Raw genomic sequence first — 18,028 nt, forward strand, 5'->3', positions numbered from 1 at the left:
AAAGTCAGATTAAGTTCATCTCTATCACCAGGGACTACAAGAATTTTGCCCAATGTAATCCTAGCTACTCAGGAGGCTGAGATCTGAGGATCGCGGTTCAAAGCCAGCCCGGGCAGGAGAGACTGTGAGACTCCTATCTCCAATAAAAACCACCAGAAAACCGGAAGTGGCGCTGTAGCTCAAGTGGTAGAGCGCTCGCCTTGAGCTGAAGAGCTGAGGGACAGCGCCCAGGCCCAGAGTTCAAGCCCCACGACCGACAAAAAAAAAAAAAAAAAAAAAAAAGAATTTTGCCCAATATCAATGAAAGGCAGTAGTGAGGCAGCTTTCTAGTGTTGCCCAGCACCTTGTTACCCAGTACCCCTTACCTGGAAGTAGTTCAGGAGCATGCCAGCCCATGACAGCCCCAGGCCTGCAAACAGGAAGGGCACTATCACCTGCATGCCAACGGCCAAGGCAGTCTCCTGGCTGGGCTCAACCTCCAGTGGCTGAGGAGCCACAGGGGCCACCACTTGCACATCTTCTGATTCCTCAGCAAGTCTTCCTGTGCTGACAGAGGATGGCAGTCCTGGCTCCTCTGGCCTGGCACAACCTTCCAGCCTCCGATGTCGGGTCTCCGTCCCTTCCATCTGCCCACAGTGGACCCACAGCCTTAATCTGGGAGACACAAAGCAACAGAGCAGAAGGGTAGAACACTTGACTCCAGGGGGTACCAACTTCCCAGGGCCCTGGGTCTGGGTCCCATCAGAGGCTGGCCAGCAATCCTCCTGCAGCCCCCCCATGGGGTCAGCCTACCTGCACCCACAGTTTATTATTCACAGGCACAGGTGTGAGGACAAGGCACACACACAGCGGGTGCTAATGCGTATGGACTGCAATCCACACCTGTGCAGAGATGACCTCCGAAAGCACCTCTGTCCTCGGAGTGACCAGAAAACCTGCACCAGGGTGCAGTTCACACAGAGTGTGTGTGGAGCTCGCTCAGGCCTGGGTTCTCCCCAGCACAGCAAAAGCATAATAAGTTCAGCAAATAAGAAAAGTGGCAAAATACGTTTGTTTTTTGTTGTTGTTTTGTTTTTGTCAGTCATGGGGCCTGAACTCTGGGCCTGGGCGCTGTCCCTCAGCTCTTCAGCTCAAGGCTAGCGCTGTACACCTTGAGCCACAGCGCCACTTCCAGCTTTTTCTGCTTATGTGGAATCAAACCCAAGGCCTCATGCATGCGAGGCAAGCACTCTACCACTGAGCCACCTTCCCAGCCCCAAAATACCTGTTTCCCAACTCTGAAAATTAGTTCCAGGCTTGTTAAGACTGGAGAGTAGCCATTCCTAAACTCTGAGTCTCCCTCAATAAGAATGGAAACACTGTAATGTTTATGGTGTTGGTGTAACATTTGTGGTGCTGGTGTTATGTTTGTGGTATGATGTTCATGGTGTGACATGTTGGTGTAACATGTGTGTGACATTTATGGGATTGTTATAACATATTGGTGTAACCTCCATGGTGCTGGTATAACATTCATGGTGTTGGTGTAAAATGTTGGTATGTTTGTAGTACTGGAATAATATGGTGCCAGCGTAACATTTGTGGTGTTGATGTGATGTGTTGGTGTATGTCCTTGGTGCTAGTGTAACATTCATGGTATTGGTGTGATGTTCATGGTGTTGGTGTAACATGTTAGTATAATATTTGTGGTGCTGATGTAACACTCATGGTGCTGGTGTCATGTGTTGGTGTAATGTTCATGGTGTTGGTGTCAGGTGTTGATACAACATTCATGTTGGTGTTATGACACGACACTTGTTGTGTTGGTGAAAATAATTAATCTCTGCTCTCCCCCTTGCTTATAGCCTTAAAATGAACAGCCCACACGGACAGAGTAAATCATAGCCTGGAGGCTAGGAATGCACTGTTTTCTCTCAAAGACTTGTACCATCAAGATTCCACTGAAGCCAGGTACCAGTGGCTCATGTCTGCAGTCCTAGCTAGTCAGGAGTCTGAGATCCGAGGCTCACAGTTCAAAGCCAGCCCAGGCAGGAAAGTCCATGAGACTCTTATCTCCAATTAACCACCAGAAAACGAAGTGGTGCTGTGGCTCAAGTGGCAGAGTGCTAGACTTGAGCATCAGGGACAGTGCCAAGGCCTGAGTTCAGGCCCCAGGACAAAAAAAAAAAAAAAATGCATACAGATAATGAACAAAAACCAGCCCAAAGGCCAGGATGCAGGAAGCACTTGTAAAGAGTGGGCTCTCGTGGGGAGTAGGCTGTGGATCTAGGAAGCCCTCTTGTCCTTTAGCCCAGTAGAGTGCTGACCATGGGCACCAACTCTAGATAAGGATCCCATCCAGGTTCAGCTAACCCCCAAGGACATGAGGTAATGTTTGTCACACAAGGGAGGGTGCTGCACCTGCCCTCCCCCCATGTCAACAGTGTGGAGGCTGAGAGACACACCCTCCCCCTCTTTCCTGACTATTGGAAGGCAGAGACTAAGTCCCTCCCTACTCCAGCAGGCCACTGACTGGTGAGAGCCACATAGGTTGATGTAAAGCCAACGACCCTCCCTGCTGCCACCAGGGGGCGCCTGTCCCCATCAGAATGAGTAGCAAACAGCCACTGCCACCCAGAAGTGTCCCATCTCCAGGTATGGCCTGTGGACCCCCCAGTAGTAACACTCTCCCCTCTGGGACCTGGCTCTGTACCTCATATAAACTCCTGCTAGGCATACATTCCTGGCCATGAACTGGGTGGGCCCAGGCCTGTGGTCTCTGTTCAGCTGCCTGCTGCTGGCTGCCATGGACAATGAGACCACAGGGCCTCTGGGCTTCATCTAAATTTCACAGGTGACTGCCACTGCAGTAGAAATGTACTGGAGACCAAGCTTTAGAGTAGAATCCCAGATCTTATGGCTGGGGATGTAGCTCTGAGGTAGAGCAGCACCTACCTAGCTTTATCAAGGCCCAAGGTTCAATCCTCAGCTCAACACCAAAAAAGACCCCTCAGAATCCCAGCTTTCCCCTTGTCTAGAAAGAGTAAGGTGTCTCCTCACTGTCTCATCTGTCAAATGAGGGTACTACTGCCACAGAGCTGGGGAAATTAAATGGGGACATGGGAGACCTCTTTACCCAACTTCACTTTCCAAGATTGTAGATACCTGCCACCATCTGTGATCCACAAATACTAAAAGAAGATCCCATGAGTAAATAATTCATGTGTTTTAAGTTACTGAACAGCCTGGTGAAATTCTCACCCTCCAGCTCCACCCCACAAGACTGCTGACCGTGTTTGGTTCAGCGTGTTCACCCTGTCTATACTCCTCACCTGGGTGTCACCTGGGAGTCATCTCAACAAATCAGGGTATCATGGGTCAATAACCCTTACTTTAGTAAACAATGGTCTCAAAGGATGAAAATGGTGATGCTGAGTTTCTTCGTGTATAGTGCTTTAACTGCTCTCCTATTAGCTGTCGACCTGTGTCTAGGTCACAAATCCGAAGTTCCTCCTAGTATGTCTGTACAGGGACACAGGACACACTGTGGAGGTGCCAGCATTCGTTAAGGGGTACTTATCCACCGGGAACCCGGCCTGTCCACTCCCAGTGAGACTCTCCAGGCTGCTCCAGGGGAGGTCGGGCTGGAGTCTGAATGGAAACCGACTGTCCGGGCCTGGAGGGATGTCTGCGGGGACCCCGGGGGGGCGGGCCGGGCTAGGGGGTCAGCAGGGGCCCAGGAGAGAGCGGTAAAGGCTTCCTGGGGTGCTGGGGAAGCCAACGCTTGACGCAGGGCCGGGCCGGGCCCAGGCCCGAGCACTCGGGCGGGGACCGAGGGAGCCGCGTCCGGACGAGGGGCCGGGCGGGGACCGAGGGAGCAGAGAGCCTGGACGAGGGGCCGGGGCCGGGCGGGGACCGAGGGAGCAGAGAGCCTGGACGAGGGGCCGGGGCCGGCGGGGACCGAGGGAGCAGAGAGCCTGGACGAGGGGCCGGGCGGGGACCGAGGGAGCAGAGAGCCTGGACGAGGGGCCGGGCGGGGACCGAGGGAGCAGAGAGCCTGGACGAGGGGCCGGGCGGGGACCGAGGGAGCAGAGAGCCTGGACGAGGGGCCGGGGCCGGCGGGGACCGAGGGAGCAGAGAGCCTGGACGAGGGGCCGGGCGGGGACCGAGGGAGCAGAGAGCCTGGACGAGGGGCCGGGCGGGGACCGAGGGAGCCGCGTCCGGACGAGGGGCCGGGGCCGGGCGGGGACTGAGGGAGCCGCGTCTGGACGAGGGGCCGGCGGGGTCTGAGGAAGCCGCGTCCGGACGAGGGGCCGGGGCCGGGCGGGGACCGAGGGAGCCGCGTCCGGACGAGGGGCCGGGCGGGAACCGAGGGAGCAGAGAGCCTGGACGAGGGGCCGGGCGGGGTCTGAGGAAGCCGCGTCCGGACGAGGGGCCGGGGCCGGGCGGGGACTGAGGGAGCCGCGTCTGGACGAGGGGCCGGGCGGGGTCTGAGGAAGCCGCGTCCGGACGCAGGCGCGCCTCAGGTGAGCAGCCAGGCCGCCCGCCCCGCCCCGCCCCGGCCCCGCCTCCCTCGCGCCCCGCGGCCCCCAGGGGTGCCGCCCCCTCCCATCCTCTCGGACGCCCCCAAGGCCCTGCGGGCGCGCTCGGCCCGGATCTCCACGGGCCCCTCCCGCTCCTCCTGGCTCGGAGCTGCGCTTACCGAGCTTGGAGCGGTGGAAAAGCGGCCTCCGAGGGCGCGGCGCCCGGAGGAAGTGGGAAGGGCGGGCTCGGGAAGCAGCGGTTGCCGCCCCTCTGCCGGGCCAGGAGCCTGGGCGGGACTAGGGCGGGACTGCGGCCCTAGGAGGCGGGGCCATGGCGGGATTGGGCGGGTGCGCGACAGGGGGCGGGGCCTCGGCCCTGGGAGGGCGGGACCAGGCAGGGGGCGGGGCCAGGGCGGGACTGCGGCCCAGACTGGCGCGGGCGTGGCTCCGTGTCGGTGGGGAGGGGCCTTCCCACACCTCCCACCCTCGCCCCTCCCACTCCCTTTCCTTCTGGGGCCCAGCATTTTGAGTAAATTTTTTAACATTAAAAAATGCTGTCCTTTGCCTTACACACATCCTTCAATCAGTTTTTTCTGCAGTGATTCTGAAGCATCCTCGCAGACATATTTCACTTTACAAACTTGGGCATGTTTAACTGATCAGGTCTGCTTTTTAAAAACATAACCACTATTATACCTGACCGTTCTCGGGCTAATTCGTTTTCCCTGAATGACCAAGCAACGCCTTTGCACAGTTGAGGGGTCCCAAATAGGAATCAAGAGAGGAAGGAGCCTGTTAGAGGGAGGGGGCCTACCTTCAGGGCTCTGCATAGCCCAGGGAGACCAAGCAGGAATGGTAAAATCCAGGCGGTGGAGCCCAGCCATTTCACAAGACAAGACCTAGATCTTGTCATCATGTCCACACAAGACAAGACTAGCAGGGCACTGGTGGCTCACACCATGAGACTCTTAATTCCAATTAACCACCAGAAAACCAAAGTGGTATGGGGCAAGGTGGTGGAGCATTAGCCTTGAACAAAAGATCTCAGTGACAGTACCCAGGCCCTGAGGTCAAGCCCCATAATGGAAAGAAAGAAAAGAAAAGACAGACTAGTCTGCAGGTTAAACACAGAGAAGAGATACTCTCCAAGTCCACACACCCACACATGCACACACGCATACTCACATACGTACAATTCTGTTTTTCTGCATAGGTAGCCTTATTTTTTTTTCTTTTGCAAGTTATGGGGCTTGAAATCTGGGCCTGGGTGCTGTCCTTGTGTTCTTCAGCTCAAGGGAAGTGCTCTACCGTGTGAGCCACAGCACCACTTCCAGTTTTCTAGTGGTTTATTGGAGATGAGTCTCATGCACTTTCCTGCCTGGGCTGGCTTTGAACCGCAATCCTCAAATCTCAGCCTCCTGAGTAGCTAGGATTACAGGCGTGAGCCACTGGCACCCAGCTGTGGCCTTATTTTTTAACCGAGGCATGAACTCAGGACCAGGGAGCTCTCTCTTAGCTTTTTCACTCAAGGCTAGCATCAGAGCCATCCCTGGAGCCTCTGGGAGCCTCATAGATGTCCCTGAAGGAGCAGAGAGCAGAGTGTTTGAATGTGAGCTACTTCCAGTGTCTAGGAAAGGGGATATGAGTGCCAGCTCTTTCAGAGAAGCCCTCCAGAGAATCACTGCAAGCAGAGCCAGCAGGAGTCAGTCTGAGGTCTGCTGCTGGGCAGTTAGGAGTCAGCAGGATGCTTTAGGACACTTGCCGATGATGGGAATAAATCAAAGGGTGAGTGTATAAGAGAGCGGCTGCACTGACTGGGAAGCATGGCTAGTCCTGTCTGCCAGGGAGGAACCTAGCAGGGCGGGTCCCTTTCTGGGGAGGGGCTGAGGGAGCAGATACACGTGCCCACTGCCACCATGCTTAAGTGGCAGAGCAAGGATTCAAAGTCGGGCCTAAGTCTAAGACATCGCTTTTTGTGGCATCGGGCTGCCTCTACTTAACAGAGAGCTGGCAAGTGAGGGGATGTGATGAACGCTCACTTGAGGAGGGGCTGCTCTGGCTCTCCTGGCTAGCTCTCCCGTTTGATGGCTAGGGCATGGCTCAGTGGCTGAGCACCTACTATCTTATACAGGTCTTGGGTTCCATCTCCAAACTGCAAAACCAAAACCAAACAAAAAAAAATTCTGTATGAGTACTCATGGATGATCTTCTTTTCCATACGTATAATACCAAATTTACAGACAGAACAGAGGAATTCCAAGGAATGATATTTGGTCTCTCATGAGTCCAAAGATGCTTTGGACATGCTTCAAGTGTTTCCTACTCGGTAAGCTGCAGTAGACTTAGGGCTCACCCATAGCTCATCTGTCTAGTCTAGCACACAAGACCAAAAGCTACCCCTGGCCTTCACCCTGACATGCAGGCAGTGACCCATCTTTTCTGTTTGTCTTGCAGATCCATGGACCTGCCCAGGGTCTCTGAATAAGTGAGACCAGCCACAGCAGGAGGACACTGCCTGAGTCCAGATCAGGGCCAGGCCTACTGCATTTCACAGCCCCACCCCCACCCCAATCACAGGCCACCCACCCTGCCTGCCCTCTGCATTCTGAAGGAAAGCAAGGCTACCATTAGGAACCCCACAGCAATTTCCAAAACCATAAGCATGAGCAAAAATTTCACGCCTCGCTTGTAATGGTGACTTGCAATTTGCTTGGGCTTTACAACACTCACATCGTGATACCAATGACCAGACCTAGTGACCCTGACAGACCTAGACAGCTGCAGAACGGGCATTCTCCAGATGTTCTGAGAGGGAGCCTGAAGCTGGCTACCAGTGGCTCACTCCTATAACTATAGCTGCTCAGGAGGCTGATATCTGAGCATTATGGTTAAAAGTCCGCAAGGGCAGGAAAGTCTGTGGCACTCTTATCTTCAGTGAATCAAAGCCAGAAGTGGAGCTATGGCTCAAGCAGCAGAACATTGTTAAAGAACAAAAGCTAAGTGCTGCCCAGGTCCTGAGTTCAATCCCCAGTACCAACACACACACACACACACACACACACACACACACACACACACACACACACACACACACACGAACCTGAGGCTCCATCACACACACACACACACACACACACACACACACACACACACACACACACACACACACACACACACGAACCTGAGGCTCCATCTACCAGGCAGTGGGGCCAGCAGTGGCTGATTGCCAAGCCTGGGGATGCTCCTGCCTCTGTTAGAAACCCACAAGTCTACCCTCACACCACCTAAAGGCGAACACCAGCAACAGGCTACAACCCTCTTAAAGCTCCCACAGGACTCACAGCCTTTCGACATGGCCTGTGTAGTGGCCTCAGCCATGTTGTAGTTCTATCAGTGGGCGAGTCAGGAGCAGCCGGCTCCCTCCAGGATTTGATATGACCCCGCCTAGGCTGCAGGAGAGACAGCTCCCCCTCCATGCTACCCAGCAGGCCTATCTGGCAAGGTTCCTCAAAGGCAGCCCCCTCCCAACCCCTCTGGGGCTGACCTACGGGCCTGAGGCTAAAGATAGGTTTAGCTGACTACATTGGGAGGAACTGGCAGGGAAGGGCTTGAAGTCAGCCACTTCAGGGCCAAGCCTCAGTGCAGCTAGGTCCCCCATGGGATGTGCTTCTTTTTTCAGAGCCATGGAAAGGCCCAGAGGCCCAGGTTCCATTTGTATTTGAAGGCTGGCAGTCAATGAAAAAGACAAAAGCCAGAAGGAAGCTACAAATTTTGTGGTGTATTTTAAATGCTCACATCCAGCATGATGATGCTTTCATTCCTTGTATTAGGTGATTTCAGGATTTACTAAAAAAAACAAAACAATAAAACCCAACACACACACACACACACACAAACGGTGGGCAGGTGGTGCTGGAAATCAAACCCAGGGGGCTCACATGCTTGTCAAGTGCCTTCCCCCAGCCCTTTGAAAACATCTGAATAATTGTGGTCTATATAGGCACAGATTTGAAGCTGAAAAATGTTTTTTTTGTTGTTGTCTGAGCCCACCGTGAAAGTGAAATCTGAGCTCTGAATTAATCTCATTTGCCCACAACTTACCCTGTGCCCCAGACAATGCAAGGTCCACAGGATGACCAGTCCTGGGGTAGACCATGGGAGTAGTGGGGAAAATGTCAGTGTTCAATGACACTGATCAGGACACTTAAAATGGCACAATTTGTGCTAGGTGTGTGTGTGTGTGTGTGTGTGTGTGTGTGTGTGTGTGTGTGTGTGTGTGTGTGTGTGTGTGTGTGTTTTAATTGTTTATTGTTTTTATAAGGGTGCTGTACCGAGGGGTTACTGTTTCATAAGTTAGGTAAAAAGTACATTTCTTTTCTTTTCTTTTCTTTCTTTTTTTTTGGTCAGTCATGGGACTTGAACTCTGAGCCTGGGTACTGTCCCTGAGCTCTTCAGCTCAAGGCTTATCACTCTACCACTTGAACCACAGTGGTTAATTGGAGATAAAGAGTCTCATGGACTTTCCTGCCCAGTCTGGCTTTGCATGATCCTCAGATCTCAGCCTCCTGACTAGCTAGGATTACAGGCATGAGCCACTGGCACCCCACTAAGAGTACATTTCTTTTGGGACAATGTCACCCCTTCCCTCACTCTCCCCATTTTTCCCTCCCATCCCCATCCACAAGCTGTATAGTTCATTTTCAATATAGTGTCCAGTGAGTACCACTGCTGCATTTGTTCACGCTTTGTCCCTCCAGTATGTGCTAGGTATGTATTTTTGGTTTTGTCTTTTTTTGGTACTGGGGATCGAACCCAGGACATTGCACTTGCTAGGCAAGCCTTTGCCACTGAGCTACATCCAGCCCAATGCTAGGTATATTTTGACATTTTTTGACGTTTTTTATTTTCCAGTGTTATGGATTGAATCCATGGCCTCGCACCTACTAGGTTAGTGGCTTGCCACTGAGCATCACTCCCAGGCCACAGCCTAGGTTCTGATGCTGCTCTAAAACCCAATTTTATCTTACGTGTGTGTGTGTGTGTGTGTGTGTGTGTGTGTGTGTGTTCCCTAATAGATGGAGGTCTTGTCTAGGCTGGCTTTTAACTCCTGGACTCCAACAATCCTCCTGCCCCAGTCTCCAGAGGACCTAGGACTATACAAGCACCACTGCACCCAGCTTGCATGTACTTTGCTTTGCTTAAAAAATAACTTAGATAGACAGACAGACAGATAGATCAATCAATCTAGGATTTGAACACTTGCCTCACACTTGCTAAGCTGGCCCTCTCCTACTTGGGCCATTCCTCTAATCCTTTTTTGAATTGGTTACTCAACTTTATGCCCAGACAGACCTGCACCATGAGCTTGTTTATGCTTCCCATTGTCGCTGGAATGACAGGCACTCACCGATGTATTCAGCCGTGGGCTGAGATGGAGTCTTGTGACTTTACGCTTATGCTGACCTCTAACCTCTATCTCCTGATCCCTGCCTCTCCTAGGTAGCTAGGAATACAGGCTTCAGCCACCACACTAGCTGCGTATTCTATTTCTAATCCCCCACCCTTAAAGTTTTCTATTAACATGGTGGAACCTAAATGTATTTGAAACCACAGAAAGACAGGCCACTTGATATGCTAGTGAAGACAGGTCCCCTCTGATGAGATATGCTTCTGTGGTGCTGGGGAGCCAGGCTCCCCCACCAGCAGGCTGCCCACTTCTGCATGTGGGTGTGCCCACCAGGTCTGCTTCCAGCCAGCTCACAAGGAAAGCAGGCCAACAGCTTGACCCTGGGGCAGAGCATGTGCGTGAAGCGGCACTGGTCACAGTCCCTTACAACTGGCTCACGGGGACTCAGCCCGTGACTGTCACCAGAGGGAAGTTGGTCTGCCCATGGAACAGCCATGTGCCCAGGAGACAGGGGGTTCCGTGACTTAAGAAGGCTACAGAGGAAAGTAATTCAGGGTGTGACTAGTGATCTACTATGTCCCTTACTTTGTGAAGAATTCTTGAAGGGGGGACAGGGAGTGAGGGACACACATTTAATCCAGAGGGCCCACATGTGACTGCCGTGGACACCTGGTGGCGGGTCTGTCTGAGAAGTGCTTGCTGCTGTCTGCATGAAGGGACACAAGGCTGGGATGAAAGGGCTGGAACCAGGGGAAAGGCCAGTGGCAGTGTCGGTGCCCTGTGCTGGGCAAGGCTATGGTCAGGCTCCCTCAAAGCCCAGCGGCCACTCCCACCACCAGTCTTCCATAGAGACCACGCTGAGGTCACAGAGGAGCCCCAAAGAGCACACAGAAGCAAAAGCACATGGGTCCCACTGGGGGCAACAGGAATTTGAGAAGACAGGTGGGGAGAGCTCCCCATCCTGACCAAGTGTCATTGTGGGGCACACAACTGCAGCTAGTGACGGAGAGGGCGGGTATCACAGGACAGGGGAGGACAGTGAGCTACACCTGGAGGGTGGGACCCCCATCTGAGCCCAGGCCAGCCCAGGACGCTTCTGGCCTGGCCAGGGCAGCAGAGGAAGGACAGAGGGCCTTTGGGGGACACCTCTGGGCCAAGAAGGGCAAAGCCAGGTGCTAGAGGGGGCTGGGATGCCAAGGAGAGCATGAGTGTGTGTGGGGGAAACTGAGGCAACAGTGATCTGCTAGCATATTATGTGGGACTTACAGGGTAGGGGTCAAGGAGAGGGCACCTGGCTCCTATGGGGTGAGGGCACAGGAAGAAACTCTGGCGGTGGGTCAAGGAGTGTAAGGAACACTGGAGGACAAGACAGGGTAAGGACAGGGACTCCAGCCCAGGCCTGGCGGGCCAGTCAGAGTCCTGCCACAGGTGGAGAGGGTTTGGGTCCTTGCTGGAGGACTGAGTGTGCCACAGTCCAGGGCGCTAGCCCAATCCTATCTCCTGTATTTCCCAGGCCCTGACTGTTCTCAAGCCTCTATACCCAGAATTCCCCCTCAGGTCCAGCCTTTGGGAGGCCTCAGCAAATCACAGGCATTTCTCTGACTCACCTAAGGCCAAGCAACGTCACCAGGACTTGGGGGTATCACATGACCTCAGAGTATGCAGGGACGCCCCAGACAGCAGAGACATGTGCAGGCTGGCTCTGCTCCAAGTCTTTATTTGCCCTGGGACCACTCCTCATTCGGCCCGTCTGTCCCAACACAGTGCTGGCAGAAGCCTCCCGTGCCCACGCAGTGGCGGTGCACACTGGGCTGGGGTGTGAAGGTAGCAGGCATGGAGAGGGTGCGTGGCTGCAGCCTTTCCTCTCACGGAGCCCTGGCACTAGTATTCAATAGTCACCGTCTTGATGCGGAGATACTCATTCAGGGCGGCCTCACCTGCAAGACAGCACAGGCTATGGGACAGGTGCAAGCTGTGTCTTGGGTTCTGGTGCACACGTGTGGTACCTGACGGGATCCTGGGCAGCGCCTGCCCAGCCCAGCCCCACTTGAGACCAGAGACCAAGGACAGGGATGGCACACTCCCTACCTAGGTGATCCTGCAGTGAGTGGTAGGCTAGGGCTCCAGTGCAGGCATGGGAATACAGGGCCAATCGGAGACAGTTATTCTAGAACCTTCCCCAGCTTCCCGTGGTCATGAGGGAGACCGGGTGGGACAGTGGGGCCTGGCTGCCTTGCAGACTTTCTCTTTTCGCTCTCCTGTCCTGGCTGACAGACAAGCTGGGGCTGGTGGGGAGCAGGCAGGACCCGAGGCCTGGCGCTTGGCGGGGATTTGTGGCTGCAGCCTCCGCCCCACAGCAGATGTGTGTGGTCCCTGGTGGCCTGACAGCCCCACACCAGCCTCGGCCCAAGTGCTGCTGCCTCCCTGTGTGTGTCCATGGTGAGCAAATGGATGATGCGTGGCTCCCATCACCTCTGTGGGGCACAGCGACCATCATGGAGAGGGAGCTGAGATCCTATCCTGGACACTGGAAGCCATGGATATTTCCAGTAGCAGAGCGCCTCATGGATTCCATGGTGGACACTAGGAAGGCTCCTGGGAGAGGTAGCAGCAAAGACAGTGGGAGGAGGAATACCTGGCTCTGTGTGTGTGCATGCACGTGTGGGTGCATGTATGCACACACATATGCGCCCCACCTCTTGGATGCAGGTAACTGCACAGAGCATGTGTAGTGTCAGGACCGTGCAGCGTTGTAGCCCTCCATAAGCCCCTGTGGGTGCCCATGGGATCTGAAGGACAGGGAAGGTGATTAACTGATTCTAACCTTGGTCTGCCCCTCCCTGCAGTCCCCGAGCTGGCCAGACCTCTGGGACAGCACGTTGCTTTCCTAGACCTTGCTGAGATTGCCCATCAGGCCTGCCCCCAACTGTTGGCCTCCAAGGCAGCAGATTGGGATGAGGTCTGAGAAGGGAGACATGGCAGAACAAGGAGAGCAAGCCAGGCACCCCACACCCTGCAGGCTGAGCACCTGCTGGGGGTCATCGGATCTAATGCCTGAGGCCAGGAGATCTGGCCCTGCCAGCCTCTCAGCCCTCCTCACCTCCCTATGCCTCCATCCCACTGGCCACCTCTGCCTTTCTGCAGCTCCAAGACCATGGCTGCTCCCTCTGCTTTGAACATGACCAAGTCCGCCTCCCTTGTACTCTCAGGGCAGTGCCACCCCTCAAAGGGGCCCCTCTGCCCCTGGAGAGTCTCCTCGCTCACATGCTTTCTCCCAGCACTCCTGCTGTTTGTAGGGTCTTTGTTCATTGATTTAAGAATCTCCACCCCCTCCTGGGAAGCACAGATCACCCAGCAGCCACCCTGCTCCATGCAGCAATCAGTCCTGGGAATAGACCCAGATTAGGCAGTTTAACAGATGTTCGTTGAATGAATAAAGGAAAGCAACCTGAAGGCTACCTAGGTCTTTGCCAAATCCAGACTGCTTGAATCCTCCAAAGGGAGCAGCCACATCGGTCTTGTTGTAGGTGTTGACAAACACAGTGCCTGCCTGGAGCCTGTCGCTGACATAGAGGGCCTTGTTGATGTCCCGGGTGAAAACTCCAGAGGCCAGGCCGAACTCCGTGGCGTTGGCCCGTGACAGCACAGTGTCCATGTCCCTGTGGGGAAAACCAAGACCTGCCTGAGGGAGGCCCGGAGGGGCCCTGGCCCTGGACACTGCGCCAGGAAAGAGCAGTCTACGCTCCATCCAGGGGGCCCAGCCGGCCCGTGCTTCCTGTCACAAGCACTGACCTAGAAAAGGAGAAAAATGTCCAGGAATCAAAGCCAGTGTGCAGGAGACAGGGCATGGGAGACCAAAGAGCGAAGGTGAGGAAGAACACATGGGCAGTGGGCACACTTGTAATCTAGCACTTGAGAAGTGGGAGGATCTTTGAGCTCAGAAGGTTGGGGCCAAGCTAGGCAACAGAGAACCCCATCTCAAGAAAAAATGAGCTGTGGAAGATGAGAAGAGGCAGATTCACAGTGAACCAGGACCCTCAAGAACATCGGAAGCCCTTGGTGTTTGGACAGGGAAAGGAGGCCGGCAGGGCAGGAAGATCGCATGACACTTGGGCATGCCTCCATCAGACCCAGGTCTGGCCTATTACAAAATCTGCTTGGTATATGGCAGGAAAGTCTCTGTGCTAATAAAATCAGCACATGCTGAGAAGGTCACTGGCTTTGGACAGTTGGTATTTTGGGGTCAGAGGCTGAAGTACTGCTTTACAATTTGCATAAAGGTACTGCACAGCCCAGAGGAGAGCGGGAAAAGGGAGAGCCAGGACAAGTCAGCTCGGAAGATGAATGCACTCAAAGAGCCGTTCCCGCTCTGCAGTGAGTAGAACCTAGCTCTCCCCTTTCACCTGCCAGCCTTGGGGGTTGCTGGATGGAGACTACGGCAGGCAGGATGTGTTGGGAGTCCTGAGGAGCCCTGCACCCTCCAGCGGGGTGCCAGTGTAGGGCCCCATGCTTCCCTGTGGAGCCTGGAAGAAGGCCATGAGCCCAGGTAGCACTGGAGGCCCCTGGAGCCACCCTGGAGGCCCCAGCAGAAGCCAAGCTGGGGTCATCACGCAGCCCAGCACACGGGGGATCCTGAGAGAGAGCCGGCACGGTGGCCACCAGGCTATGTGGCTTAACGTGTGACACCGTACCCTCAGAACAGAACCTGGCACGCTATACAAGGCAGTAGGAGACACAGCCTGGGGAGGGGCAGGGCAGGAGGAAGCTGCCTTTCACACAGTGGCCCTGGAAGCCTTCCTGGCCACGGCTCCTCCCAGAGGTCAGATCCCTGATGGCTAGGACAGAAGTGCCCTGCAGGACCCCCAAGGGGGTGTCAGGCTTCCTCCTGAGTCCCTGGTCCACGGACCACCTTCTTCTGAGGCTCACGCAAAGGGCCCCGCCACACAGGGAAGAGCAGGCCCGGGGCCTGGCCAGATGCCTACCCGTCAGCGAACCGAGAGATGATCATGATGGGCCCGAAGGACTCCTCCTTGGCAATGAACATGTGGTCCCCCACATCCGTGAACACAGTTGGCTCAAAGAAGAAGCCTGCAGGTGAGACAGAGGCCTGTGGGACCCAGGAGATGCGGCCCCTCTAGATCCCTCCTCCCCTCCAGGCCTGGTAGCACTGGCGGGCACTGTGTGGACAGCTCTCTTCCTTGGGAGGGTTCCAGGATCCTCACAGCCATTTCCACAAAGTGCTGCGCAGGGACCAAGGCCACAGTCCACAGAGCTGGTAGTGATGGAGCTGAGACGAGAGAGCATCTCTGCATCCAGAGATCCACACAGACCTGGATCTAGGGACACCGATCTGAGAACAGGTGGGCTCCCTGGTGTGCAGCCCCTGGGCCTGTCCCCACTGCAGCCGTGGGCAAGAAACTGCCAACATCCAGTGCAGCACAGGCAGACACAGAGCTGGGGAACGCAGCCCTCCTGGCCTCCTCTACTTGTCAGTCCACACCTGACCTGGCAGGTGTCCAGATAGCAAGGCCCACCGTACAAGGTTCCAGATGGAGTCTGGCCTTCAGTTACCTCCAGCTGGAACTGGCTGCCTCTGTTTACCCAAGTAGGCTGGTGTACTCTGACTGACCTGGGCGAGGGACTTGTTTCCCTCCGCAGACCAGCGTGGCCCCTTCCTCCACGCCACGCTGGCAGTATTCCACCAGCTTCCTCAGGTGGGCCTGGTGGTTCTGTGGCCCGTGGTTGGTGTCCCTGTCCAGGGGATTGCCGATCTTCATCTTTCCAACCTCCTCCACCTGCACAAGGTCCTCCGGTCACCTCTGCTTTGCACACCGCTGTTCCCAACAAAGGTCAACCTTGCCCCCCATCTTGTGATTGCAGTTTTTGTGCTCACCAATGGTCCTGGAGAAAGTCTACCCAATTCTGGTTCCAACCTTCCCTCCCCACAGGAGGCCTCAAGCATCCTGAATGGGCAGGGCACACAGCCTCCAGTGGTGGGCAGGGAAGGGAGTGGAGGTGTGGCAGGAGGAAGGTAAGGGGGAGGGAGAGGAAGGTGTGTGACCAGCAGGGGCACTGGCACAGCACGGTGGCCCACGCTGACCCTGCATCTGCTCTCATGGAACTGACTCTCGGTGACTCCCGAATGTGGGATGGCTGGGGAGGTTCAGTCAGGTGCCGTGACAGGCTAGATGATGGTGGACACACGTGGAGGGGCCATCCCTGCCTGCGGGCTGCGGACGGGGGCAGAACTCACCACCCTCCGCACAAACTCGTCATGGATGGAGTCCTCCACGAAGAGCCGCCCGGCCGCAATGCAGTTCTCCCCTTTGTTGAAGAACACGGAGCTCATCCCCTTCAGAGAGTGGGCAAGGGTGCGGGTTACCAGTCCGGCTAGGTCCTGCCCTGGCTCTCTGCCAGGGCCACTGCCCCTCCTGGTGGGAGGCGGGGTAGTGAGGCCACCTGCTGTGGCCCCAGCGTCCCCCACAATCCTCCAAAGCAGGATACCGAGGCACACGAGAGGGAGGAGGAATGGCGTCCGCGTCCCCGCCGCCACAGGACAGGCTGTGCACCACCAGCGCAGAGTGGAGACTGAGGAGCCAGCGTGGCTCTGCTGGGCCCTGAGGCACCCAGGCAGTGTGAGCACAGAGCAGGGGCTGGGTCAGGACACAGACGGCCACAGCTGGTGGCAACTCCATGCCGGCAATCAGAACAGGGCCCCGTAGAAACCTGGGAGCCCTCTGTGGGCATGAGGCAGGAGGGCCGAGTCCGGCCCGGCTCCCCTGGAAACCAGCCTCTCCCGGGATGTCACAGCCTAGAGCCCGGCAATGGCCTTGCCACTGACCAGGGCTGAGGTCCCGGGACGGATGTCTACAAGGAGACTGTGAACCGAGTCCTGTGTCGGTCACAGTGGCCCCGTGTCAGGAGGCTGGGATATCACTTCCTCCTCCAGGGCTTAGTGGGGCTCGGGTAGGAGTTTGGGGACTATTCGGGGACCTGGTGGGCAGTTGCCCTACTTGTCTGCTCCCCAGGAGTGGAGCGGGAGCCAGGCATCAGCGGTGACAGTCATGGGAAGAACTGTCCCCCACTGTGGTGGCATGGGCCACTCACAGCACTGCTCCAAGTCCTCCAGAGGGCGCCGGCAGCCCCCAGGAGGGAAGCATTCCTTAGGTCCTGGCGCGCAGGCCCTGCCAGGTGGGTGGGCACTATGCAGGGCCTCCAGCAGAGCTGGAGGTGCTGGCAGCTGCCAGCAGGCTCCAGAGCTGGCTTGCTTCCTGAAGGAAAACACTGTGCACTGCTTCAGGACAGATGGGGCCTGGCTCGCGTTCCCAACTCAGGCAGCTGATTCAGCGGTCCTGACAGCTACGAGACTTCTTCAGAACACGTTTTAGAAGACCTGTGCCATCTCTCATTGTGCTGCTTTGGTAACCCTTAGACTCCTGTCCCCCGCGCCTCCCCGCACCCACCCTACCCCTTGCTCAGCCCTTACCATCTGCACAGCCTTGCCTAGGTCACAATCCGCAAAGATGATGAGGGGTGACTTCCCGCCCAGCTCCAGGGAGACCTTCTTCACATTGCTCAGGGCGCAGCTGAAAGCACCAGAGTTAGGGCCAAGGTTGGAGAGCCCCACGCACAGCGGACTCCCTCCTGGGGGCTCAGGGGCAGGTCCGAAGCACACTGTTCTCCAAAGGGCAAGAGCTGGCCTGTGCCCCTCCGTGCACCCACAATGGCTACCTTCTATTCAGAAACCACACCCTCCCCGGCTCCCCGCAGGCCCCTGTGGCGCGTTCCCTGCTCACAGCTGCCTGCCAGCCCATAAAAAGCCACCGGCTCTGTACTCCTGTCTGCTGCTCTTAGCTCCACTGCCAAGACATAGTCTTACCATAGGACATCCACAGTGCATAACGCTATGCATGGGGTGTACCTGGTGCTCAATGTCAAACAAGCACATACAAAACCACCCCCGACAGCTGGCGTGGCTGCGGTGGGCAGACACTGTGTTGTAGTGACAGTACAATCAGAGGAGCTGGGGATCACAGATCACTGTACTCACGGGCAAGACACGAGGTACAGTGAAACTGTTCTCAAATTTGCTCAGTTAACAGCCACAGTGGGAGGAGTG

General features: G+C 55.8%; 2 protein-coding genes across 7 annotated transcripts in view; both read right to left on the reverse strand.

Moving 5' to 3' along the window:
- Nucleotides 1–4,764, reverse strand: part of LOC138822743 (solute carrier family 41 member 3-like) — a 35,319-nt gene extending 30,555 nt beyond the window's left edge. Inside the window, exons 1-2 of one of the 2 annotated variants that reach the window (XM_070015672.1) lie at nucleotides 4,682–4,764; nucleotides 366–654 (exon numbers count right to left, since the gene is read on the reverse strand). In XM_070015672.1, the coding sequence (XP_069871773.1) occupies nucleotides 366–626 (261 nt within the window). In that variant the 5' untranslated portion in view covers nucleotides 627–654; nucleotides 4,682–4,764. Of the gene's footprint in view, nucleotides 1–365; nucleotides 655–4,681 lie in introns of those variants that run through there. The other variant, XM_070015673.1, reaches the window with a different exon arrangement.
- A 6,846-nt stretch (nucleotides 4,765–11,610) lies between these two features.
- The window catches only part of LOC138822744 (cytosolic 10-formyltetrahydrofolate dehydrogenase-like), a 45,226-nt gene continuing 38,808 nt past the window's right edge, over nucleotides 11,611–18,028 (reverse strand). For all 5 annotated transcript variants that reach the window (XM_070015675.1, XM_070015679.1, XM_070015678.1 and 2 more), the window contains exons 18-23: nucleotides 17,396–17,495; nucleotides 16,163–16,261; nucleotides 15,539–15,704; nucleotides 14,892–14,997; nucleotides 13,369–13,568; nucleotides 11,611–11,846 (exon numbers count right to left, since the gene is read on the reverse strand). In XM_070015675.1, coding sequence (XP_069871776.1) covers nucleotides 11,791–11,846; nucleotides 13,369–13,568; nucleotides 14,892–14,997; nucleotides 15,539–15,704; nucleotides 16,163–16,261; nucleotides 17,396–17,495 — 727 coding nt within the window. In that variant the 3' untranslated portion in view covers nucleotides 11,611–11,790. The remainder of the gene's footprint in view (nucleotides 11,847–13,368; nucleotides 13,569–14,891; nucleotides 14,998–15,538; nucleotides 15,705–16,162; nucleotides 16,262–17,395; nucleotides 17,496–18,028) is intronic.

Source organism: Dipodomys merriami, unplaced genomic scaffold, assembly GCF_024711535.1.
Source record: "Dipodomys merriami isolate MVZ:Mamm:240054 unplaced genomic scaffold, mDipMer1.0.p SCAF_114, whole genome shotgun sequence".
Classification (NCBI taxonomy): domain Eukaryota; kingdom Metazoa; phylum Chordata; class Mammalia; order Rodentia; family Heteromyidae; genus Dipodomys; species Dipodomys merriami.